The sequence below is a fragment of the Gopherus evgoodei genome, chromosome 11 (assembly GCF_007399415.2).
Source record: "Gopherus evgoodei ecotype Sinaloan lineage chromosome 11, rGopEvg1_v1.p, whole genome shotgun sequence".
In the NCBI taxonomy this organism is placed as follows: domain Eukaryota; kingdom Metazoa; phylum Chordata; order Testudines; family Testudinidae; genus Gopherus; species Gopherus evgoodei.
The window spans coordinates 68109566-68128583 of NC_044332.1; the positions used below are offsets into that span (position 1 = coordinate 68109566).

Here is a 19018-nt window from a genome sequence, read left to right on the forward strand (position 1 = left end):
ACCTAAGTTCCCTCAGCCTCTCCTCATAAGTCATGTGCCTCAGCCCCATAATCATTTTTGTTGCCCTCCACTGAACTCTCTCCAATTTGTCCACATCCCTTCTGTAGTGGGGGGACCAAAACTGGATGCAATATTCCACGTGTGGCATCACCAGTGCCAAATAGAGGGGAATAATCACTTCCCTCAATCTATTGGCAATGCTCCTATTAATACAGCCCAATATGCCCTTGGCCTTCTTGGAATGAGGGCACACTGCTGACTCATATCCAGCTTCTCATCTGCGGTAATCCCCAGGTCCTTTTCTGCAGAACTGCTGCTTAGCCAGTCATTCCCCAGCCTGCAGCGGGGCATAGGATTCTTCCTTCCTAAGTGCAGGACTCTGCACTTCTCTTTGTTGAACTTCATCAGATTTCTTTTGGCCCAGTCCTCCAGTTTGCCCCTCAGTTCCCTGCCCTGCCCCAACAACTCCCACCTGCTTGCGCATGATGAGATGTACTGATTTGTGGGAGGCTACATCTCTGTCTGTGCTCCCTACCCTCACATAGATGCAGGAAGGCCAAGGTAAAAGTGAGGCAATCACATTTAATATAATATGCAGCAGACTTGGCATACCCACTTGCAGGCATTTAGGAAAAGGTGAGTTTTAAGGAGGGACTGAAGGAAGATGTCCATTTACATTAACTCATTTCCCTATTTCAGACATTTCTCATCTAGTTGTTCTTTCTGAGGCCATTTTTTCACATACAGTAGAACCAGAGTTATGAACTGACCGATCAACAACACCCCTCATTTGGAACCAGAAGTACTCAATCAGGCAGCGGTAGAGACCAAAAAAAAATAAAAAAAAGCAGCAGCGAATACAGTATGGTACTGTGATAAACATAAACTACTAAAAAAAAATAAAGGCAAAGCAGCATTTTTCTTCTGCATAGTAAAATTTCAAAAATTTCAAAGCTGTATTAAGTCACTGTTCACTTATAAACTTTTGAAAGAGCAACCATAATGTTTTGTTCAGAGTTACGAAAATTTCAGAGCTCCATTCCTGAGGGGTTAGTAACTCTCAGGTTCTACTGTATTTCTCCAAAACATAATGGCAATTTTTCTATATTTCACTCCCAATAATAATAATACATTAATCATTAATACAGTACCTAGCTCTGATATGGTGCTTTCCATCAGTAGATCTTCAAGTGCTTTCTTTACAAACAAGGTAGATTTAATTATCCCCATTTTCCAGATGGAGGAACTGAGACAGAGAGATGAAAGAATTTGCCCAAAGGTACATGTCATGCCAGTGGCAGAGCGCAGCTCCCCTGAGTCTCAGTCTAGTGTGCAATCCACTAGGTCACACTGCTTCCCAATAATGGGAGTCAGGCACCTCGGCACTTTTGAAAATGCCACTAGGTGCCTGTCTGCACATTTTGGTGCCTAAATAATTTTAAAAAGTCTGGCCCTTAATCACATGCTTAACATGGAGCATGCACATGGTTTCCTTTGGCTCCATTGGGATTATTTGTATGCTTAAAGTTAAATATGAGTTTACGTGCTTTGCTTTAAGCAAAGAGATTCCAGTTGGTATTAAAAAATAACAGAGCAATACAGTGGTTGCTGCTTATCTCTTTACACTTTTGCCTTTGCATGTACTATGCTAGTCCCTAAATTTAGAACAGGGAGTACCACAACTATTGCAGTAATGTCAATTATTTGTGAAGCTTTTAAATGGTGGCCACTGTAAGTAGCTGAATTTCTGCAGGCCTTCATAATAGTGAAAATGCCCAATGATCTCATGGCTTTGGGAACAAACGGTGTCTTTGTTATTTTCAGGTGGTTTCTATATATAGTCTTTGTTTTCCTGCTGGGAGCCATTTGTACCCGGGAGTCACTCCGCTATGACTTTCTGATAGCAGAAAAGGTAATTCGTTAAATTTAAAATAACTCAATCCATTGTAGAAACGACACTTTCCAGTGTACAGGGGCGTTATTTAAAGCTGGGGTTTTCCAGAGCCTAAGGGAAAAGCAGTGGGATTTGGGTGCCTTTAACTCCTTTGAAAATCCCAACCCAAAATTGATTTGAATAGCTTGCATTCTCCAACATGCCCCATAATGCTGAATCTTGTAATTCCACAGCACTAACTTTAATAGCTGAATTATGCTAATGTTGCCTAATGATAAATGCTGTATATTATTCAGCATAGCCCATTTCATCAGCTGAAGCTTAGGTCTAATTGAAATCTCCAAAGAATCACACTGCTTATCTTTACTAAGTCAAGCAAGGTTTACATTTTCATATCTACTCTAGAGTAATTGCAATGTAAGTAATGGGATTATTAAATCCTAGACATTCCACATTGGCATATACCTACGAAACTGGTTTGTAGCGTCATAGTCAATGAACCTTATCACTGAGGCCCTCTGAAAAGAGAGGAAAAGATTTCAATGTATTTCATTGCTCACTTACATTAAGTGGAAGTAAAATGTTGTATGACTAATTTTCAGTTATCCCCCATTATCCAAAATTATATGCTCGCTGCAATTTGACAGAATTTCTTTGATTAAATTAGTTTGGCATGCTTTACTTTTATTTAATTCTTAATTCTTCTAACAGAGTTTAAGCTATAATTTCTGTTTGAAATGCATGCTTTCATTTTCCCTCTGAATGCAGCCCTAGATTTTGTCCTGTTCCCAAGATAACAAAAAATAGTTTAGCTTTACACTGAAATATGATCCTATGTGGGGTGTCATGGACTCCCAGGTCGTGCCCACTCTTGGTCCCATACAGTCCCTGGGGGGAACCCCCTTTAGTGTGACAGCTGTTCTTGGGGGTCCACTCCCTCTCTGGGGTTAAGCCCCTCCGCCTCCTGGAACTGCACCTTTCTGAGCCTAAGCATGCCTTTCTCTCACCGTGGGCCCTTTCAGGGAGTCCACTCACTCTGGACCCCCGGGGCCTCTGTTCCCAGAGGGAATAATGCAACCCTGTTCTCCAGACTGCAGCGACTCTCAGCCAGCATAAAACAGGAGAGTTTACTGCATGTCTGAACACAGCATAGGAAACTCTCAGGGCCCTCAGGCCTGACCTCTATCAGCACAGTACATCTAGGTCTCTCCTGCATCCAGGTGGGCTCTGCCTGCCCTCTCCCCCAAGTCCTGAGACTCTGCGCTTCCTAGTTGGGCATCCAATGTCACCTGCCCCAAAGCCTTGCCTCTGTCCATTGTCTTCTGCCCAAGTAAGCAGGGTTGCCTGGGTCTCCTCTCCTCTCAGCCATCCTTTGTTCCCCACTGGCTGGAACCGGTTGGTCAGGTCACCGAGGTCCTCTCTCCAGAGGCCATTGTCCTCCACTGGCCAGAACCGGCTGTGACTCCTGAGCTGGGCCTCCCAGTCACCAGGTTACCAGTTGCTGGGGTATCCATTCTCCAGGCCATTGGCTGGGGTCCCAAGTTCCGTCGCTGGTCCTCTGTAACAACAAACTCCTCTCCCATCACTTTGTTAAACCGGTAACATCCAAGGAAACTGAGTGCACCCACTCTGCATGCAAACTATTGAAAAAACAACAAAATCACCCACTTCATCACATGGGGCTTATATCACTTATAGGTAAGACAGAAATCATCACTGTTTCTGGGAGAAAAGTGGAACGATTCTATGCTAGCTATTTTAGTTCAGTGTCTTTGTTATATAAATGTTGATAGTCCTTTATTAGGTTAACTTCAGTACCCCATAAGAAACAAGCAGAACAGCTTGATTTCCTTCTTTGACAGGGTAACTCGTTTGGTGGATAGAGGGAATGTAATATACCTGCACTTTAGTAAGGTTTCTGACACAGTCTCACATGACATTCTGATAAGTAAGCTGGACAAATGCAGGCTTGATGGAACCATAGGCACCAACTCCCTGGGTGCTCTGGCGCTGAAGCACCCACAGGGAAAAATTGATGGGTGAGGAGCACCCACTGGCAGCTCCTTGACCCGCTCCAGCTAACTCTGCCTGGGCTGCCTGCAGCCGCGGGGAGCTCTGAGCCCTTTCAGTCTCTGCTGCGGCCAGGATTTAAAGGGCTCTGGGCTGCCCGCAGCCACGGGGAGCTCTGAGCCCTTTAAATCTCAGTCGCGGCCAGGAGTCAGAGGGCTCTGGGCTGCCTGCAGCCACGGAGTCACAGCCGGGATTTAAAGGGCTGCAGGCAGCCCAGAACCCTTTAAATCCCCGCCGTGGAAATCAATGCGGTCCATCACGGCGTACTGGCTCTTGACGGTATGCCAAACCGGACCGCACCAGCTTACTTTCGCCTCTGCCTCAGCTGGAGTACTGTGTCTAGTTTTATTCACCAATGTACAGAAAGGATGTAGAGAAACTGGAAAGAATCCAGAGACGAACAACAAAGATGATCAAAGGGATGGAATTCAAGTCATATGAGCAAAGGCTAAAGGAACTGAGTATGTTTAGTTTGGAAAAGAGGAGATTAAGGGGGGATATGATAATGGTCTTCAGATACTTGAAAGTCTGCCATAAAAAAGATGGAGAAAAGTTGTTCTTTTTTGCCACAAAGGGCAGGACAAGAGGCAATGGGTTCAAACTACAGCACAGCAGATCTAGATTAAATCTCAGGAAAAACTTCCTAACTGTAAGAACATTTGGACAATGGAAGAGGCTGCCTAGGGAGGTTATGGATGCTCCTTCACTGGAGGATTGGAGGTTTTCCAAAGGAGGTTGGATAGCCATCTGTCTTGCATGGTTTAGACATAACAAATCCTGCATCCTGGTGTGGGGGTTAGACTAGATCAGCAGTTCTCAACCTTTTTCTTTCTGAGCCCCCTGCTGCCCCAACATGCATCAATACAAATTCCACGTCCCACCTGTGGCACAACATCTGTTTTTCTGCATATCCAGTAGATTAAAAGCTAGTATTGGCATTAGGGGGTGGCAGGCAGGCAGAGCAACTGCTTGGGGGCCCATGCCATAGGAAGTTGGGGCTCGGGCTTCAGCTTTCTGCTGTGGGCCCCAGTGAGGCTAACACTGGCTGTGCACTCTGGATTATTGTGGCAGACCCCCTGATATCTGCTCCCAGCTCTGTAGGGTGCCCCAGATCACTGGTTGAGAACCACAGGACTAGATGACCCTTGCGGTCCCTTCTAACCCTATGGTTCTATTATTCTATGAAATCTTCTGGAAAGAGAGTCTTATACCATTGTTGCATATCATAAAGACACAAGAAAAAACAAACACAATTTTCTTTTCCCCTTGTACAATATGAAGTGGTGATGCAATACATGTAGAAAATATGGCTTATTATTAGAATGATTATAAGCACATTTATATTTTATTGGCCTTGTTTGAGAGAAGACATCATTACAAATCAAAAACTGTGCAAGCTTTCCATTTCTGTCAGTCGTGGTTAAAGAAGCATTTGACTGTTTGTCATCCTTAGAATGTATTTTTCTGAAGACACAAAATAGGTACACGAAGTACTTTCACTTCAAAGGAAATCTAATAGGCTAGGACTGCCAATTTCTTGTGAAGTATTTGTACTCTCTAAACTTTTTAAAAGTTAATTTATTTATTTATTTTATTTTTGACAATCTCAATGAAAAGACATTTTCCCCCTAAGCCCTGAGTGGAATGTCAAATAGCACATTTCAATGCAAGTATTTTTGGTGACTAAAATGATAGGCAAAGCCTGACACAATCAAGTGTTTCTTTCAAGTATGTGTTTTTAAAATAGGACCAATAGTATTGTGTTTTTGTATTGATTGCATTCTAAAATCAAAAGGAGCTGTTCTGTTCTCTAACGTAAATTTCTGTTCATTGATTTGTTTCTCGTATTTTTCATCCATCCATTCATAACACACTTTGTTTTCCTGGAGCCAAATTAGTTCGTTAGGGTGTGTGTTTGGGGGTCGGTCGGGAGAGGTAGCTTGGAGGGGGAAGATGGGTTGGTTTGAGGGTTTTCAAAACACAGCATAAATTTTACATGCTGTCTCCAAGCAGAATGAATTTTATATCTTTTCATCCAACCTCCTTTACATTGCAGGCTGCTTTCATAAATAAGAAGAAAGGTCAATGTATCTTGAGCTTTCTAGGAAAATGTAAATTTATCACCCACTACTAGTCAAGCACACCCCAGCTGGCATGTCCTCAGGGACACAAAGAGGCAGGGAATAACCTCTTAAGTGAACAGGATGAGGTGCATGTTTGTTTTTACCTGTGACAGGAAGGAAGATCCAGTGGTTATGGTGCTGCTCAGGGGACCTGGGTTCAGTTCTCTGCTTGGCCACACACTTCCTTTGTGACTTTGGACAAGTTGTTTGGGCCCAGGTTTCTAGATATATTTAGGCATTGCCACCCTCTTCATTGCAATGCCTAACTGATGCAGGAGCCTACATTTCATTTTCAAAAGTGATTTAGGAGACTAAATCGCATCCACTGACAGGAGGATTTTGGCTCCTAATGACTTAGATCTCTTGAAAATGGTATGTAGGATTCTAAATAGGCACTGTAGTGCTGAGTGCAGCAATGTCAAAATACCTTTAGAAATCTGGGCCTTAAAGTCTTTGTTCCTCATATGCAAAATGAGAGATAATAGGGCTTCCCTTCCTCACAGGATAAATACATTACAGGTTGTGAGGTGCTATGGGAATGGGGGCCATATTAATACCTTAGAGAAACAGAGAGACTCTAGGTTCACAACTTCGGAGACAAATATTATGGGGAAATGGACTGGAATGCCTGCTACCTGCTGGTACATCCCAAGCTACACAGGTAGACTCAGATATGGCCTGCTGCTCTGTGCCACCATTTTAGAAGTAATCACTCAGCTCAACTAATTCTGTGCCAGTGGCTTTCAACCTTTTACCTCTGGAAACCTCAAAAAAAAATATCTCTGGTTCCTTAGTGCCACCCACCCAGTCCTGCAAAGTATTGTGGGATTGAGCTCTTGGCAAAAAAAAAGATGGCTGCTTTTAGGTCTCGTTAGGGGCTCACCAGATTGTTGCTGAAGCCTGGATGGGGAAGCCATTGCTGGGTGTGGAGCTTCTCACTTCTCCAGACCTCACGTTGTTCAGTTCTGGGGGCAGCACCAGTTGAAAAGGCTGTGGAATTGGCTGTGCTGCCTCTTGAAGTGCCGTTTCCCTATGGCTAGGGCCCTACCAAATTCATGGCTGTGAAAAACACATCATGGACCATGAAATATGGTCTCCCCCCTGAAATCTGTTTTGTTTTTTTCCTGGTGTGCTTTTACCCTGTACTATACAGATTTCAGGGGGGAGACTAGTATTTCTCAAATTGGGAAGTTTCTCAAAAGGCAATTGCAGGGGGATCGTGAGGTTATTTTAGGGGGGTTGTGATAGTCCCACCCACTGCCTTAAGAGCTGGGAGGCTGGAGAGCAGTGGCTATTGCAGCGCCCTGCCAGCAGCAGCGCAGAAGTAAGGGTGGCAATACCATACCGTGCCAGCTTTATTTCTGCGCTGCTGCCTTCAACATACTACCTATGGCTGAGAGCTGTACATACGGGAGCATGGCTGAGGAGCTGCAGCAATATTGGGTGGGCAGCAACAGGTGTTGGGATTGATTTGTTCCTTCACTCCCCTGCCTTAGCAGCTCCCACGTCCAAATGTCTGGGATTTACCAATGATTCTTTTCTCTCTCACCCAGTGGAGTGAAACCCTGCAGTCTCCCCTTCATGACACACTTCTGGGCCGTGCCCCACTAGTTCAGGATGTCCTGCTCTGCGTTATGTGAAGGCCAGGCCAGGATTCTTGGTGCAGTGGAGACTCCCTAGCGAATGCTACAGACCTTAGTCCTGCATCTGTCTTTCAAAATGAACTGGCTATCCCCCCTCCCCTCTTCAAAAACCAGCCTTAAGCAATTGCAAGACATGCTTCTATTTGGGACACCATGGTAGGCCTCAGCAGCCTGCAGTATGATTTCTCTCCACAGCCACCACCTCCTGGGAAATACAGGCTGCGAGCTACTTTGGCTGCCATGGGGCCCTCATACAATTCAGACCCTTTCCTTGTGTCAGTTCACAGCCCAATGTTTCTTTCCACCCTTCAGCAGCTTGGGGCTCTACAGATCATAAGGGTTACTCTGAAATGCCCCTTAGTTCAGTGTGAGAAGGTGGGCTGCCTGTTTTCCACCATTTTGATTAAAGTAAGTATGTGGAAAATGGAGCATGTCGCTCCTTCAGCTGAGGGATGTGAAGAGTGGAGTGGCCGGGTATTCTGAGTAGGCCGGGAGAGGAAGGAGGCGACATGACAGTTAATTTTTCTAGCTCATTAAGGAGCAGTAGTGGTATATTATGCAAAAATCCATTGCACAGCAGGAAAGATGGCAGCTGCAAGATGGGGAGGCATAGGGAGAAAATAGCCCCTATCCAAAATACTGAGTGGAGAAAAAGAGACTGTTGTTCAGCTTTTTGGAGTTCTTTGTCTTGCATGACTGGTTCTTATGCAGACACGGTCTCCTAGAATATGGCAAGAGCCCTGTTTATCAAGCTTCCATAGCTGAAGCACTGCTGATAATATATCCTGTTCTGCCAGCAACTGTTGTTGTGGGGGATTTATTTGTGCAGAGGTCTGCATGTGAACTCATATGTGTGTAAGGTGGAGCCACATGCTAGAAAGGCTGACACATTTGCCATGGAATTTTTTTTTTTTCCTGTTCCATGAAGTAGCAAAAGTAGAAGCCAGGATGCTGACCAGAAATGACAGCCTGTGACAAGCCTTGTCAGACAAGTCTGACTGCACGGGGGGTGCCCGGGAGACGCGATAACCTTCGAGATAGCCAGGGCCGGCTCCAGGCACCAGCCCAACAAGCAGCTGCTTGGGGCGGCCAACGGTGAGAGGCAGCACGTCCGAGTCTTTGGTGGCGGGTGCCTCACTCCCTCTCAGAGTGAAGGATCCACCGCCGAAGACTGAAGTGGTGGCAGTAGAACTGCAGATCGCGATAACGGCTTTTTTTTTTTCTCTCTCTTTTTGTGCTTGGGGCGGCAAAAACCCTGGAGTCGGCCCTGTAGACAGCTCTGCAGATTCATGTGTCAGTGCAGCGGCAGGAGTTGCTCAATCAGTCTGGGAAGCAGGGAGTTGCATACTTAATAAGCAGCCCACATTGATTTCCATTTCTACAGAAAACTAACTGCCTTTATACTGGCCAAAATCTCTCACTGCACCAGCATTTCCCTGCATTCACCTGTGCATCCAGAAGCAACTCCTCAACAGGGCAATCCAGGCCTTGCATAATTGTGATAATCAGGTATCCTGCAGATTTCAGCATTCAGAGCAGTCCACATCTCAGGATGACCATGTGGTCAGCAAATACATTCTTTAGATTTAAAAAAAAAAGTTGTGCCTCTATCCTTTAACTCATAGCAGTGACCCCCTGACCTTTCTCCATTAGCTGCAAGCTTGTCTGATCAGTTCGGTCTCTAACTTCTCCAGTTAGTCCTAGTCACTTATCACAGGCCACAAACTGTTGGCTTTTCTCCATAGACCATGGGATGGCTTTGGAATTCCACAAAGGAATCTCATCAATTTCTGCCCTTTCTTCTCTTTGGCGCTCCCACCCACAGGACATTTTACTCATCTTTACATGATGGAATGTCTCTAGAGTTCAAATACCATAGGGATGGGTTCAGTATAAGAACTAGACATAGGCAGAGCAACATCAGCCTTTCAGCAGATACTCAGCCTGTTCTTCAACATATAAGGAAAGGTTCTCTCTTGTCCTCACTGTTACTTTAGATGTCTAAGACTCAGCATCCTATTCCTATCCAGTTTCGAGGAGAGAACTGTAGCTCCATTGTCTTGTGTAACATCTCTGTTAAGGTCCTCCAAAGATTTTGCCAAGGTCCTGTAACAAAGACAAGGAAGAGAGGTCCTCATTGATATTCCTGAAGTTTCATGTATTAAAAAAAAAATGTGGGAAAGTATTTTGGAAAGAAATTTGAAAGCCATCTTTATACATCACAGAGAAGCAGGAAAAGACACATGCTATTTGCTTTGCTTTGCGGTTCATCTTGAGAGTATAATAAACCCATAACTTATATTGAAAATACTGGCAATGGCCTCTATATTTTCTTCCCCAGAGAAACTAGAATTCAGATCTTCCAGTTCCCTTTTCGTCTGTGTTTCTGTATAACTATAACTTGTTCTTTCTTCTGAGGATCAATACCTGCAGAATTAATGTGGATGTTAAGGGAAATATCATGTCATTAAATTATACAATTGGCTAGAATTTTGGGGTCCCATTCACATCTTGGATGGAAGCAAAGTGAACACAGGACACTGCAAGAAGTTATGATGGTGGTTCTGTAGGTGTTATTATTCCGTGTTAAAAGCTACTGAAAAAATCCATGTTCAGCCATAGTCTTACAGGCAACTGTGTAGCCAGAGGCATCTTCTTTCAGATGAGGAGATTACCTGATCCGATTTCAATTTGTGCATCTACATTCTGCTGACCCATAGTCCCTTTGAAATTTCAGTTGGCTACAATAATTTTCACTTCCCTTTCTGAAGGGTCTAATGTTGTGGTGGGCTGTCAAACAGCAGCCTTGTTCCAGCCCAGTAGTGAAGAGCAGAGGAAGGATGGCGTTGTGGTTAAAGCACTGGATGGGAGATTTGGGTTCAGTTCCTTGTTTTGCCACAGACTTTACCTATGAATTGGGATAAGGCACTTTATCTCTCTGTGCCTTAGTTCCCCATCAGTAAAACGGGGATATTACACCTTTCTCCCATGCTTTGCTGTCTTGTCTACGTAGATTGTAAACTCTTTGGGTCAGGGACGCTTACTATGTGTGTGTATTGGCACCTTCCATCATACAAAATATTAGTAATAAAAGGTGCTTGCCCTTAATTGATGATTTTGTAAAAAGTTTTCTAAAATTTAAAAATTGGTTTGGGATACAATAGAACCAAAGGTGTTAAATACAAAATATGAATAAAGCAGTCTACTTAGCACTATTGCTTTAAGAATTTTTAAGTTTTATGTTCATTTAACTTAAGGAAATTCCTTACACATTTAAGACAGGAAAATAAGGTCGTCGCATTATATCCTTTGGAACATGTTTTTGAAATCCCATTTATTTAAATGGCAGCTTTGATTTGATTATACTGTGGATTTCTTCCCCTCCCCTGCTACGCCTCCACTATTGGTATTCCCTTATGGGACACAGGGGTTTGTCTTCCTGTTTTGGATGGTTTAGAGCCTTGGATAACTCTTCCTGTATGATGCTCTCTGTATATAAGTGTGCTCTCCTGAAATAAACTCCCTTCAAACTCACTTCCAGTTGCTTAAATGGAATCAGAGGTTTGCTTCCTCGAAGCGTTTTCTCCAAGTGGCACATATTTCTGGACGTGAGCTTATCGAGTGGTTTCCAGTTGGTACAGAATGTTCAATACAGAACTGCTTTCGTGGGATAATTTTATTGTATTACTAGTTCACACTCACAGTACAGAGCAGGTTAACTTGCTATTTTCACACGGCTCGTTCTGTTAAATGTTTGCCCAAGTCGTTAGCATTTACAAAGGAAACTAATTGGTTTTCATTTGGAAAAATCTGTGTTTAAAGACAAATGGTTTTTTAAAAATATCTGATAAATATTTGTTTTCTCTTTGCATTTTCCAGGTGTCCTTAGTGGGTTTCTTGTTTTTATTAGGATTGTACATCTCCTCCTTAGCTTCCTGCATGGGAGGTTTGTATGGAGCACCCCGAATCCTTCAGTGCATTGCCCAGGAAAAAGTGATACCAACCCTTGCCTTTCTTGGACATGGGGTTAGTAATCGGTGATGATGTAGAATTAGCTGTGGGCTCTGTAACAAACAAATGTTAATGATGTATGGAAACAATGAATCTGCTGTCAATAGATTGTCATGGCTGATGTACAGTTATTAAATACCAGAAGAGGAGGGGGTGATGGTTTTTCCCCACTGGAGATCAGCAGGTGGAAACAGCATTCAGCTGTTTTTGTAAAGAAACACAGAGTTATGGGAGAAGTCTCTCTCTCTGAGTCCATGTCCTCCTCATCTCCCTATTTGATTACTGTAAACTCCTCCTCTAATCTCTGCTCTCATCAGCACTCATGTTGCCCCCTCTTCCCTGCCTGTTGCTCTGTTCATGTCACCTGCTCTTTAAACCCCCTCCGTTGACTCCCCCTCCTTCATGGCAGGAAGTTCAAGCTTCTCGTCCTTGCCTTCAAAGACCCATATAACTGCCCCTTCTGCCTTTGTCTTTGATTGTATGTTGCCCCCCCACCCCCTTCTCAGTTCCACCATTGGTGTCTGCTTCAGTACTCCAGTCCACTTCTCTCACATCAGTCTCTTTGCTTTCCTCCAGATAGAACCCTATTCATGGAAAACCCTTTGTGAGCTGGTCTGCAAGGCCTCTATCCTCTCTTTATTCAAGTCCCTCCATAGGACCCACTTCTTTTATGATGCCTACAAGAAATTAGCCAGTTAATAAAAAAAATGAGTGGCTAATTTAGATCTTAATATATTAACCCGCCACCACCATCTTTACTACTTCAAGCTGCCATGTAGATGTCGCACACGTTCTTGAGTCCCAATCAAGTCAATGGCGTTAAGCATATGATTGTGTGTTTTGCTGAATCAGATCCTGTATACTCTGTCCTTCCTTCTTAACTCTTCCCTGCTATCTTTTCATCTCCCTTGATTTCATCATGTTTGAAATTAGGCCCAGTTCTGCTAGTGGCAGGTTCATGGCCTTAGTATGTAAGCATCAGATCACTTCTTATTTATATCGTGAGGTGCCTAACTCATTTTGGACTCTGTAAAACTAATGAATAATAAAAGGATAGATGGATACATTTTAAAGAAGGTCAGTTTGGGGGACTACAAATTTTAAATGCTCTTTTAAGCTAAGCTTTGGTTTGAACACTGACTAAGGCTTGTTTGTGCTGCCATTACTCATGTACAGAGCCTTATACACCTGGGTAGTCCTGTTTACTTCAACTAGGTTCACATGAATAAGGACTGCAGGATTGGCCCATAAATTCAAACCAAATCCTTCTTTTCTGACTTTCTCTTTTTCTGGATGAAGAGAAAAAACTGCCTCTCTCAAAGCAACCCTGTAATAGCAAACCAGTTTGGAAAAATCTCAAGAGAGCAATTTTTCACATGTGCAAGGCCTTGTAAATAAAGTGAGGAAAAATTACTTGAAAAAAGTGTATCCATTTTGTGTGCACTGTTTCTTTAATATTCCTGTGGTTCTCTAAAATAAAAGTAATAATAATTAAAAAAAAAATCAAATCAAAGCACTGAAAGTAGTTAAGTGGCTTCTGTGGAAAGAGCCAAATTCTGCCCTCAACTATTGTGGTGTCATTCGTTGACTTTGATGCAATGGTGGCAAAGCTGATGCTAACATGGCATAGTTAGCTTCTGTTTTTTCATAACATTTCCTCATATGAACTCCTTTGTGCTGGCAAGATACCAGAACAGGAAGTGCTTTGAAAAGAGGTTAGGAATTAAAGGAAAATCTCCTTCCTCCCTGCTTGTATCTGCTACCTTGAGAATTGACTGTTGATTTGGTTCACGGGCCGGTTAATAAAGTGGATTGCCCGTAACAATGCATTCTGCACTGGTTTGTTTATACAATGGTTTAAACATGTTTGTAGTCATCGTAATCCTAGTTAATATGAAGGAGCTGAACATTGTTTTCAGTGTTGTTAACCTTAGTCCAGAAGCATCCTAAGACTGACCATCTGTTCCCTGTCCCAATAGTATCTCTAATACCTAAGATGCCTTCTGAGAACACTTTTATGCTTAATATTTCCTCCTGCTGATAATAGCCTGCTGTAATTGATTTGTCTCATTAGAGTTGGTATGGTAACCCCCATCTTTTCATGTTCTTTCTCTCTATATATATCTTCCTACTGTATTTTCCACTCCATGCATCTGATTAAGTGGGTTTTAGCCCACAAAAGCTTATGCTCAAATAAATTTGTTAGTCTCTAAAGTGTCACAAGTACTCCTCGTTCTCTTTGCTGATACAGACTAACACGGCTATCACTCTGAAACCTGTTATGTGTGAGACACATTTGTCATATTGTTGGGAAAATGTGTAAGATGCAGGATGTATTACCCTTTTCTATTAATAAATGAGTGTGGAGGAAATGGAAATAGTTTCCGTTTGAGCTGTGCATTTATTAAAGCACATACAGTAGAGGAAAGTATAGGATGAAAAATATTTCAAGGTGGCATATTTTGTGTTACTATTGGTATAACAGGACTATACGTTCTAGACACTATTGGCGGTACCTTTGTATGGTCAGTACTATGGTTTATATGGAAGCGGGTGAAAGTCTTACTATTTTATATTTGAAAAGCATTTACTGTAATTTATTTCTTGTTTATCCAATCGGAGCTGAAAGACTGTATGAAAGAGACAAATGTTTTGCTTGTGGTACTAATAACCCCTTAGGAGGGAGATTGTCCAAGGCACAAATGTCGTGTAGGCAGCTGGCTCCTATTGGGAGATAGGCACCTACCTGCTACTTGAAAATGTTCCCTTGGATTGCTAAAGCCACAGGAGACTTAGAAATCTAATTTCCTTTTCACCATTTATGCTGCTGCTTTCATTTGTGCATTTTGCTCAGTGTGGGCAGTGACATTAGTCCGCATGGTCAGATAACTAGCCGCCTTCCCATACAGCAGTGGTCCCCAACCTTTTTGGCTGGCGGGTGCCAGCTGAAGGACCACTGCAGCAGTGGAGCACCCGCCGAAATGCCGCCAAATTTCGGCAGGCGGCGCCTCTCGATGATGTCGCTTGCTGTTGACAAGCGATGTCATTGAGAGGCATCTCCACTGAAATTCAGGGACGACGTCTCTCAGTGACGTCACTTGTCGATGGCAAGCAGCGTCAGCAAGAGGCGTCCCTGCTGAAATTTGGGGGCAACGCCTCTCGATGACATCCCTTGTCGGCGACATTTCGGCGGGTGCTCTCCCATGGGCCAGGACGCAGACGCATTAAGATGCCCCCATGGGCGCCATGGCGCCCGCGGGCACCACGTTGGGGACCCTGCCATACAGAGTGTCCTGTTTCCAATATGGTAGGTGAATGTTCAAATGCCTCCAAAAATCTCTGTATTTTAATTTAAAAACAAACAAACATAACATTTCAGTTCATAATTGATAGTAAATTAGAGCCAGAATAGTCCTGTTAAATCATCTAATTCATCCCTCGGTGCAGGATTATTCTTGACAGGGTCTCATCCAATCCAGTTTTAAATGTCCCAAGTAATGGTCTTCCACCACTTCCTTAGGGATACTGTTCCACAACCTAATAAATCTAGGCCATGATCCTGTAGAATATTGCTTCTTCTCATGCAGAGTCCTATCTTTCACTTTAGGATTTTGTCTTAGGCCTGGTCTACACTGGGGGTGGGGATTGTCAATCTAAGTTATGCAACTTCAGCTACGTGAATAATATAGCTGAAGTCAACGTACTTAGATCGATTTACTGTGGTGTCTTCACCGTGGTGAGTTGACTGCTGGTGCTCCTCCATTGACTCTGCCTGCGCCTCTCGCTGAGCCGGAGTACGGGAGTTGACAGGAGAGTGCTTGGAGATCGATTTAGTGTGTCTAGACTAGACACGATAAATCGATCTCCGCTGGATCGATCACTGCCCGCCGGTCCGGTTAGTAGTGAAGACATACCCTTATATTAGGTGCTATAGGTTTACATCAGAGCCTCCAAGTTAATTAGTGTGATTCTGCTTAGTAAAGTTGCTTTTGTGAGTGTGTCTCACTGATTTCCAGATCACATTTACACATAAAAAGCGACATCTTTGTTTGTTTTAACTGCCAGCCCCACACACTCACCCTAAGCTTAAAGGGCTTGTCTTCACTGTGGAGCTAGCATTGAATATAATTTGATCTCTGACTGAAAGTGGTGACATGATTCTGACCATGTGTCACACTGACTGGTCAGTGTAGACAAGGATAAGACGTGTTCAGAGTTGTCTCTGCTAGTCATAGGTAAACCCTGAATCCAAGTAGGATTTGCCCATGGCTTGTCCTGGTCTGTGCTGGCCAGTCAGCTAACTCAGCTGTTGAAAATCATGTTTAAGCATGAATTTGCCAGTGAAGACAAGGCCTGAGAGTGGAACGAGGTGCTTTATATCTCACAGAGTATCACCTGTAAGAGAGGTTTTGCAATCAGATTGTGCCCTCATTGGTGTCCCATGAGCCTTGCGTGGCTTTGTACAAGCATCTCAGAAGTACAGAAACATTGAGTGATCTGTCCAAGGCAACTGAAGGGCGGGTTAGACCTGGAGTTAAAGTTCAGGAGCTGCCAACTCCCAGTCCTTTATTTCAGCTTGACGCACTTCAGTCTGTGCCTCCTTTCCATCCTCCCGCTACCTCCACCCTGCCCCAAAGTAAAAGAATAAACAATACTTCTCATGGTAGTCTGCCTTCCTGACCTTCGCCTGGCATCATTTGTTGCTCTTCCTGACACACACCCTTTAATATCCTTGACTGCTTAACCTCTCATCTGCTCCTTTCCTCTTGGCCTTAGGGCAGTTTGGGCTTCTTTATAAAAAGAGGAGTTATGCTAAATGTGGAATCTGGTAATACCATGGCTGCAGTTTAGCCTCATTTGAAGGCCAGGCCAGCAACTTCTAATGTAAAATGGCCCCTCTCCTCTGCCTCACAGCCCCACAAGGCTTGCTTGCCTTAGCTGCCAATTGAATCCGTTTTCAGAGCTCCTTTCCAGTATCTGTATATGTCAAGCCTTTTGTTTGGCAACAATGTATGTTCTTGCATGGAGCTGAAATTAGAAATGCATGAATAATGATCATTAGCAATTTTCCTCTCTAAAGCCTCGTCTAAACAATATAATAATCCTCCCAATGCTCTGTGAGTTTTAGCATTGCTTTATTACTCTACTTAACGGATGGGCAAACTGATATGCTGAGTGAAGTTAAGTGACCTTTCCCAGGCCACACAGCAAGTCAGTGGCAGAAGTCAGAAGTGCTAGTTAGTTCCTGGCTCCTTGTCCTTCACTTAAGCCACTAGACTCTAATGTTTCTGTTCATATATGTATATATTCCCTTACTTCATGGCCAGTGAGATGTCCATCAAAATATTGCCTAGATGTTGATGGTCCTCTATCAGTGTGAACAGAGAGGGTAGTCTTCACTTTTGGGTTGGTGGGGTATGCAAATATATATTTAAATATGTTTGTTTTGGTTTACAAAATAGAAAGGGCGTAACAAGACCCCAGTGGCTGCGATTTGCTTAACAAGTCTCATCACCATGGCTTTCGTCTTCATTGGCCAAGTGAACATCCTTGCTCCTATAGTCACCATAAACTTCATGCTGACATACATTGCTGTGGACTACTCTTATTTCTCAGTCTCTATGAGTTATATCCTACAGCAGAAACCCAAGAGGACACAGAGGGAGGAATCTAGGGTTGTCAACTCTGCCCAGCCTTTAACCTTTGCGAAAACTTCCCGTTATGGATCAGATGGAATAATTCAAAGCAGATCAGATGGCACCTTGTTAGAATTCACAAAAGACATGGACCAGCTTTTTAAGCCTCTTAATAAAGATCCAGGGACTCGTAAAGAGAAAGAAGAGAGAGACAAGAATTTAAACCAAAAGGTCAAACAGAGAAAGATAAAGAAGCCAGCCAAGCAAACATTACAAGACAGCTTTCTCTTGGATCTTGATCATAATATCGCCCCTGCCCCTTACTGTTGCACCAAAACATCAGAGCCTAGTGATGAAAGTCTGCAGAGTTTTGCTGAACAGAGTCATCAGAGTGAAAGAAATCTGTGTTTATCATCAGCTGTGGACACTGAGCAAAAGCGTGACCATGAGCTAGTGGAATATGGAGAACAACTTTTTAATGAGCTGCAGAATCCTCCCAATCAGAAAGTGGAAGGTAAAGATCACAAGAGCAGAGATAGACATTTGTGTTTTCATGGGGGAATGCTTAATAATCTCTGTCCTGCTGACACTTTTCTGTAGGCAGGCTAGAGACTAATTTTATATGATGCTGTCATTCTGTGATTCATGGCAATAATATCTTTTTTTTTATAGGTGAGGGTAGAGTTCATCATAATGAGTCACAGGAGAGGTTCCAGTCTAATTTGCCCGTGGAAGATTAATTGCTGGAGAACAGGCAAAATTATGTGGGAATGTTCACTGTCTATAGCATGCTGCTGCTTATTCTGCAAATGCATTCTTAGTGCTGTACAGTAAAAGATTTCTGAGTATACTATGGCATTTGTTTTCATCCTGATATTGGGGGGAGGAGGCTTGTGAGCATAGAGCCTATTCTTCAAATGAAATTGTCCCCATGGCATGCAAGGAGACCAGGAGTAATTCATCACATCATCATCACTACATCTAAGAATCTGAATTAATTTATAGTGTAGATCTGGATATGTAATGCTTTGAATTTGTAGAGTTTTTCATCTGAGAATCTTAGGGCTTGCCTGTGCAAACATTTAGTTCGCAGCATGCTGAGTGTGAATCTAGCCCACACAAGGCTGTTAGGGACTAACTGTATGTGTGGGCCCTACTGACATGCATTAATAGTTTGTTCCTGTGCTTTGATCTAGTCCTATGTCAAAGAACACTAGATCAATGCTCATTAATGAACTGTTAATGTGCATCAGCAGATTCCATGCGGACATTTAGTATGGGCAGGCTAGTGCAGGGTACAGTCACACCCCTGCTAGCCGCAAGCTAATTGTTCATGTAGATGAGCCCTTAGTGTTCTGCAAGCATTGATTTAATTAAGCTTCACAAATCCCTGTGAGGTTTTATTATTATATCCTCCATATGAGGAAAGTGAGGCACAAAGAGTGTATGACCTTGGGCAAGTCATTCCAAGAATCAGTAGCAGATCTGGGAATAGAACCCCAGACTCCCTGTCTCATGCACTAAATGCTAGACAACACTGCCGCTCTACAACCAGTGCTAAACCTGGCTGAGCCTTGTCATGCAAGTTGGAAGCCTGAAATTGGATCTTGTTTTCATGTAACTTGATGTAGATAGAGGACA

The 19018-nt window shown here is 43.3% G+C and overlaps 1 protein-coding gene across 8 annotated transcripts in view; it reads left to right on the plus strand.

Annotated features, from left to right (window-relative positions):
• The window catches only part of SLC12A8 (solute carrier family 12 member 8), a 106462-nt gene that overhangs the window by 78419 nt on the left and 9025 nt on the right, over positions 1-19018 (plus strand). For all 8 annotated transcript variants that reach the window (XM_030580955.1, XM_030580956.1, XM_030580960.1 and 5 more), the window contains 3 exons: positions 1825-1912; positions 11610-11756; positions 17204-17891. In XM_030580955.1, the coding sequence (XP_030436815.1) occupies positions 1825-1912; positions 11610-11756; positions 17204-17891 (923 nt within the window). The remainder of the gene's footprint in view (positions 1-1824; positions 1913-11609; positions 11757-17203; positions 17892-19018) is intronic.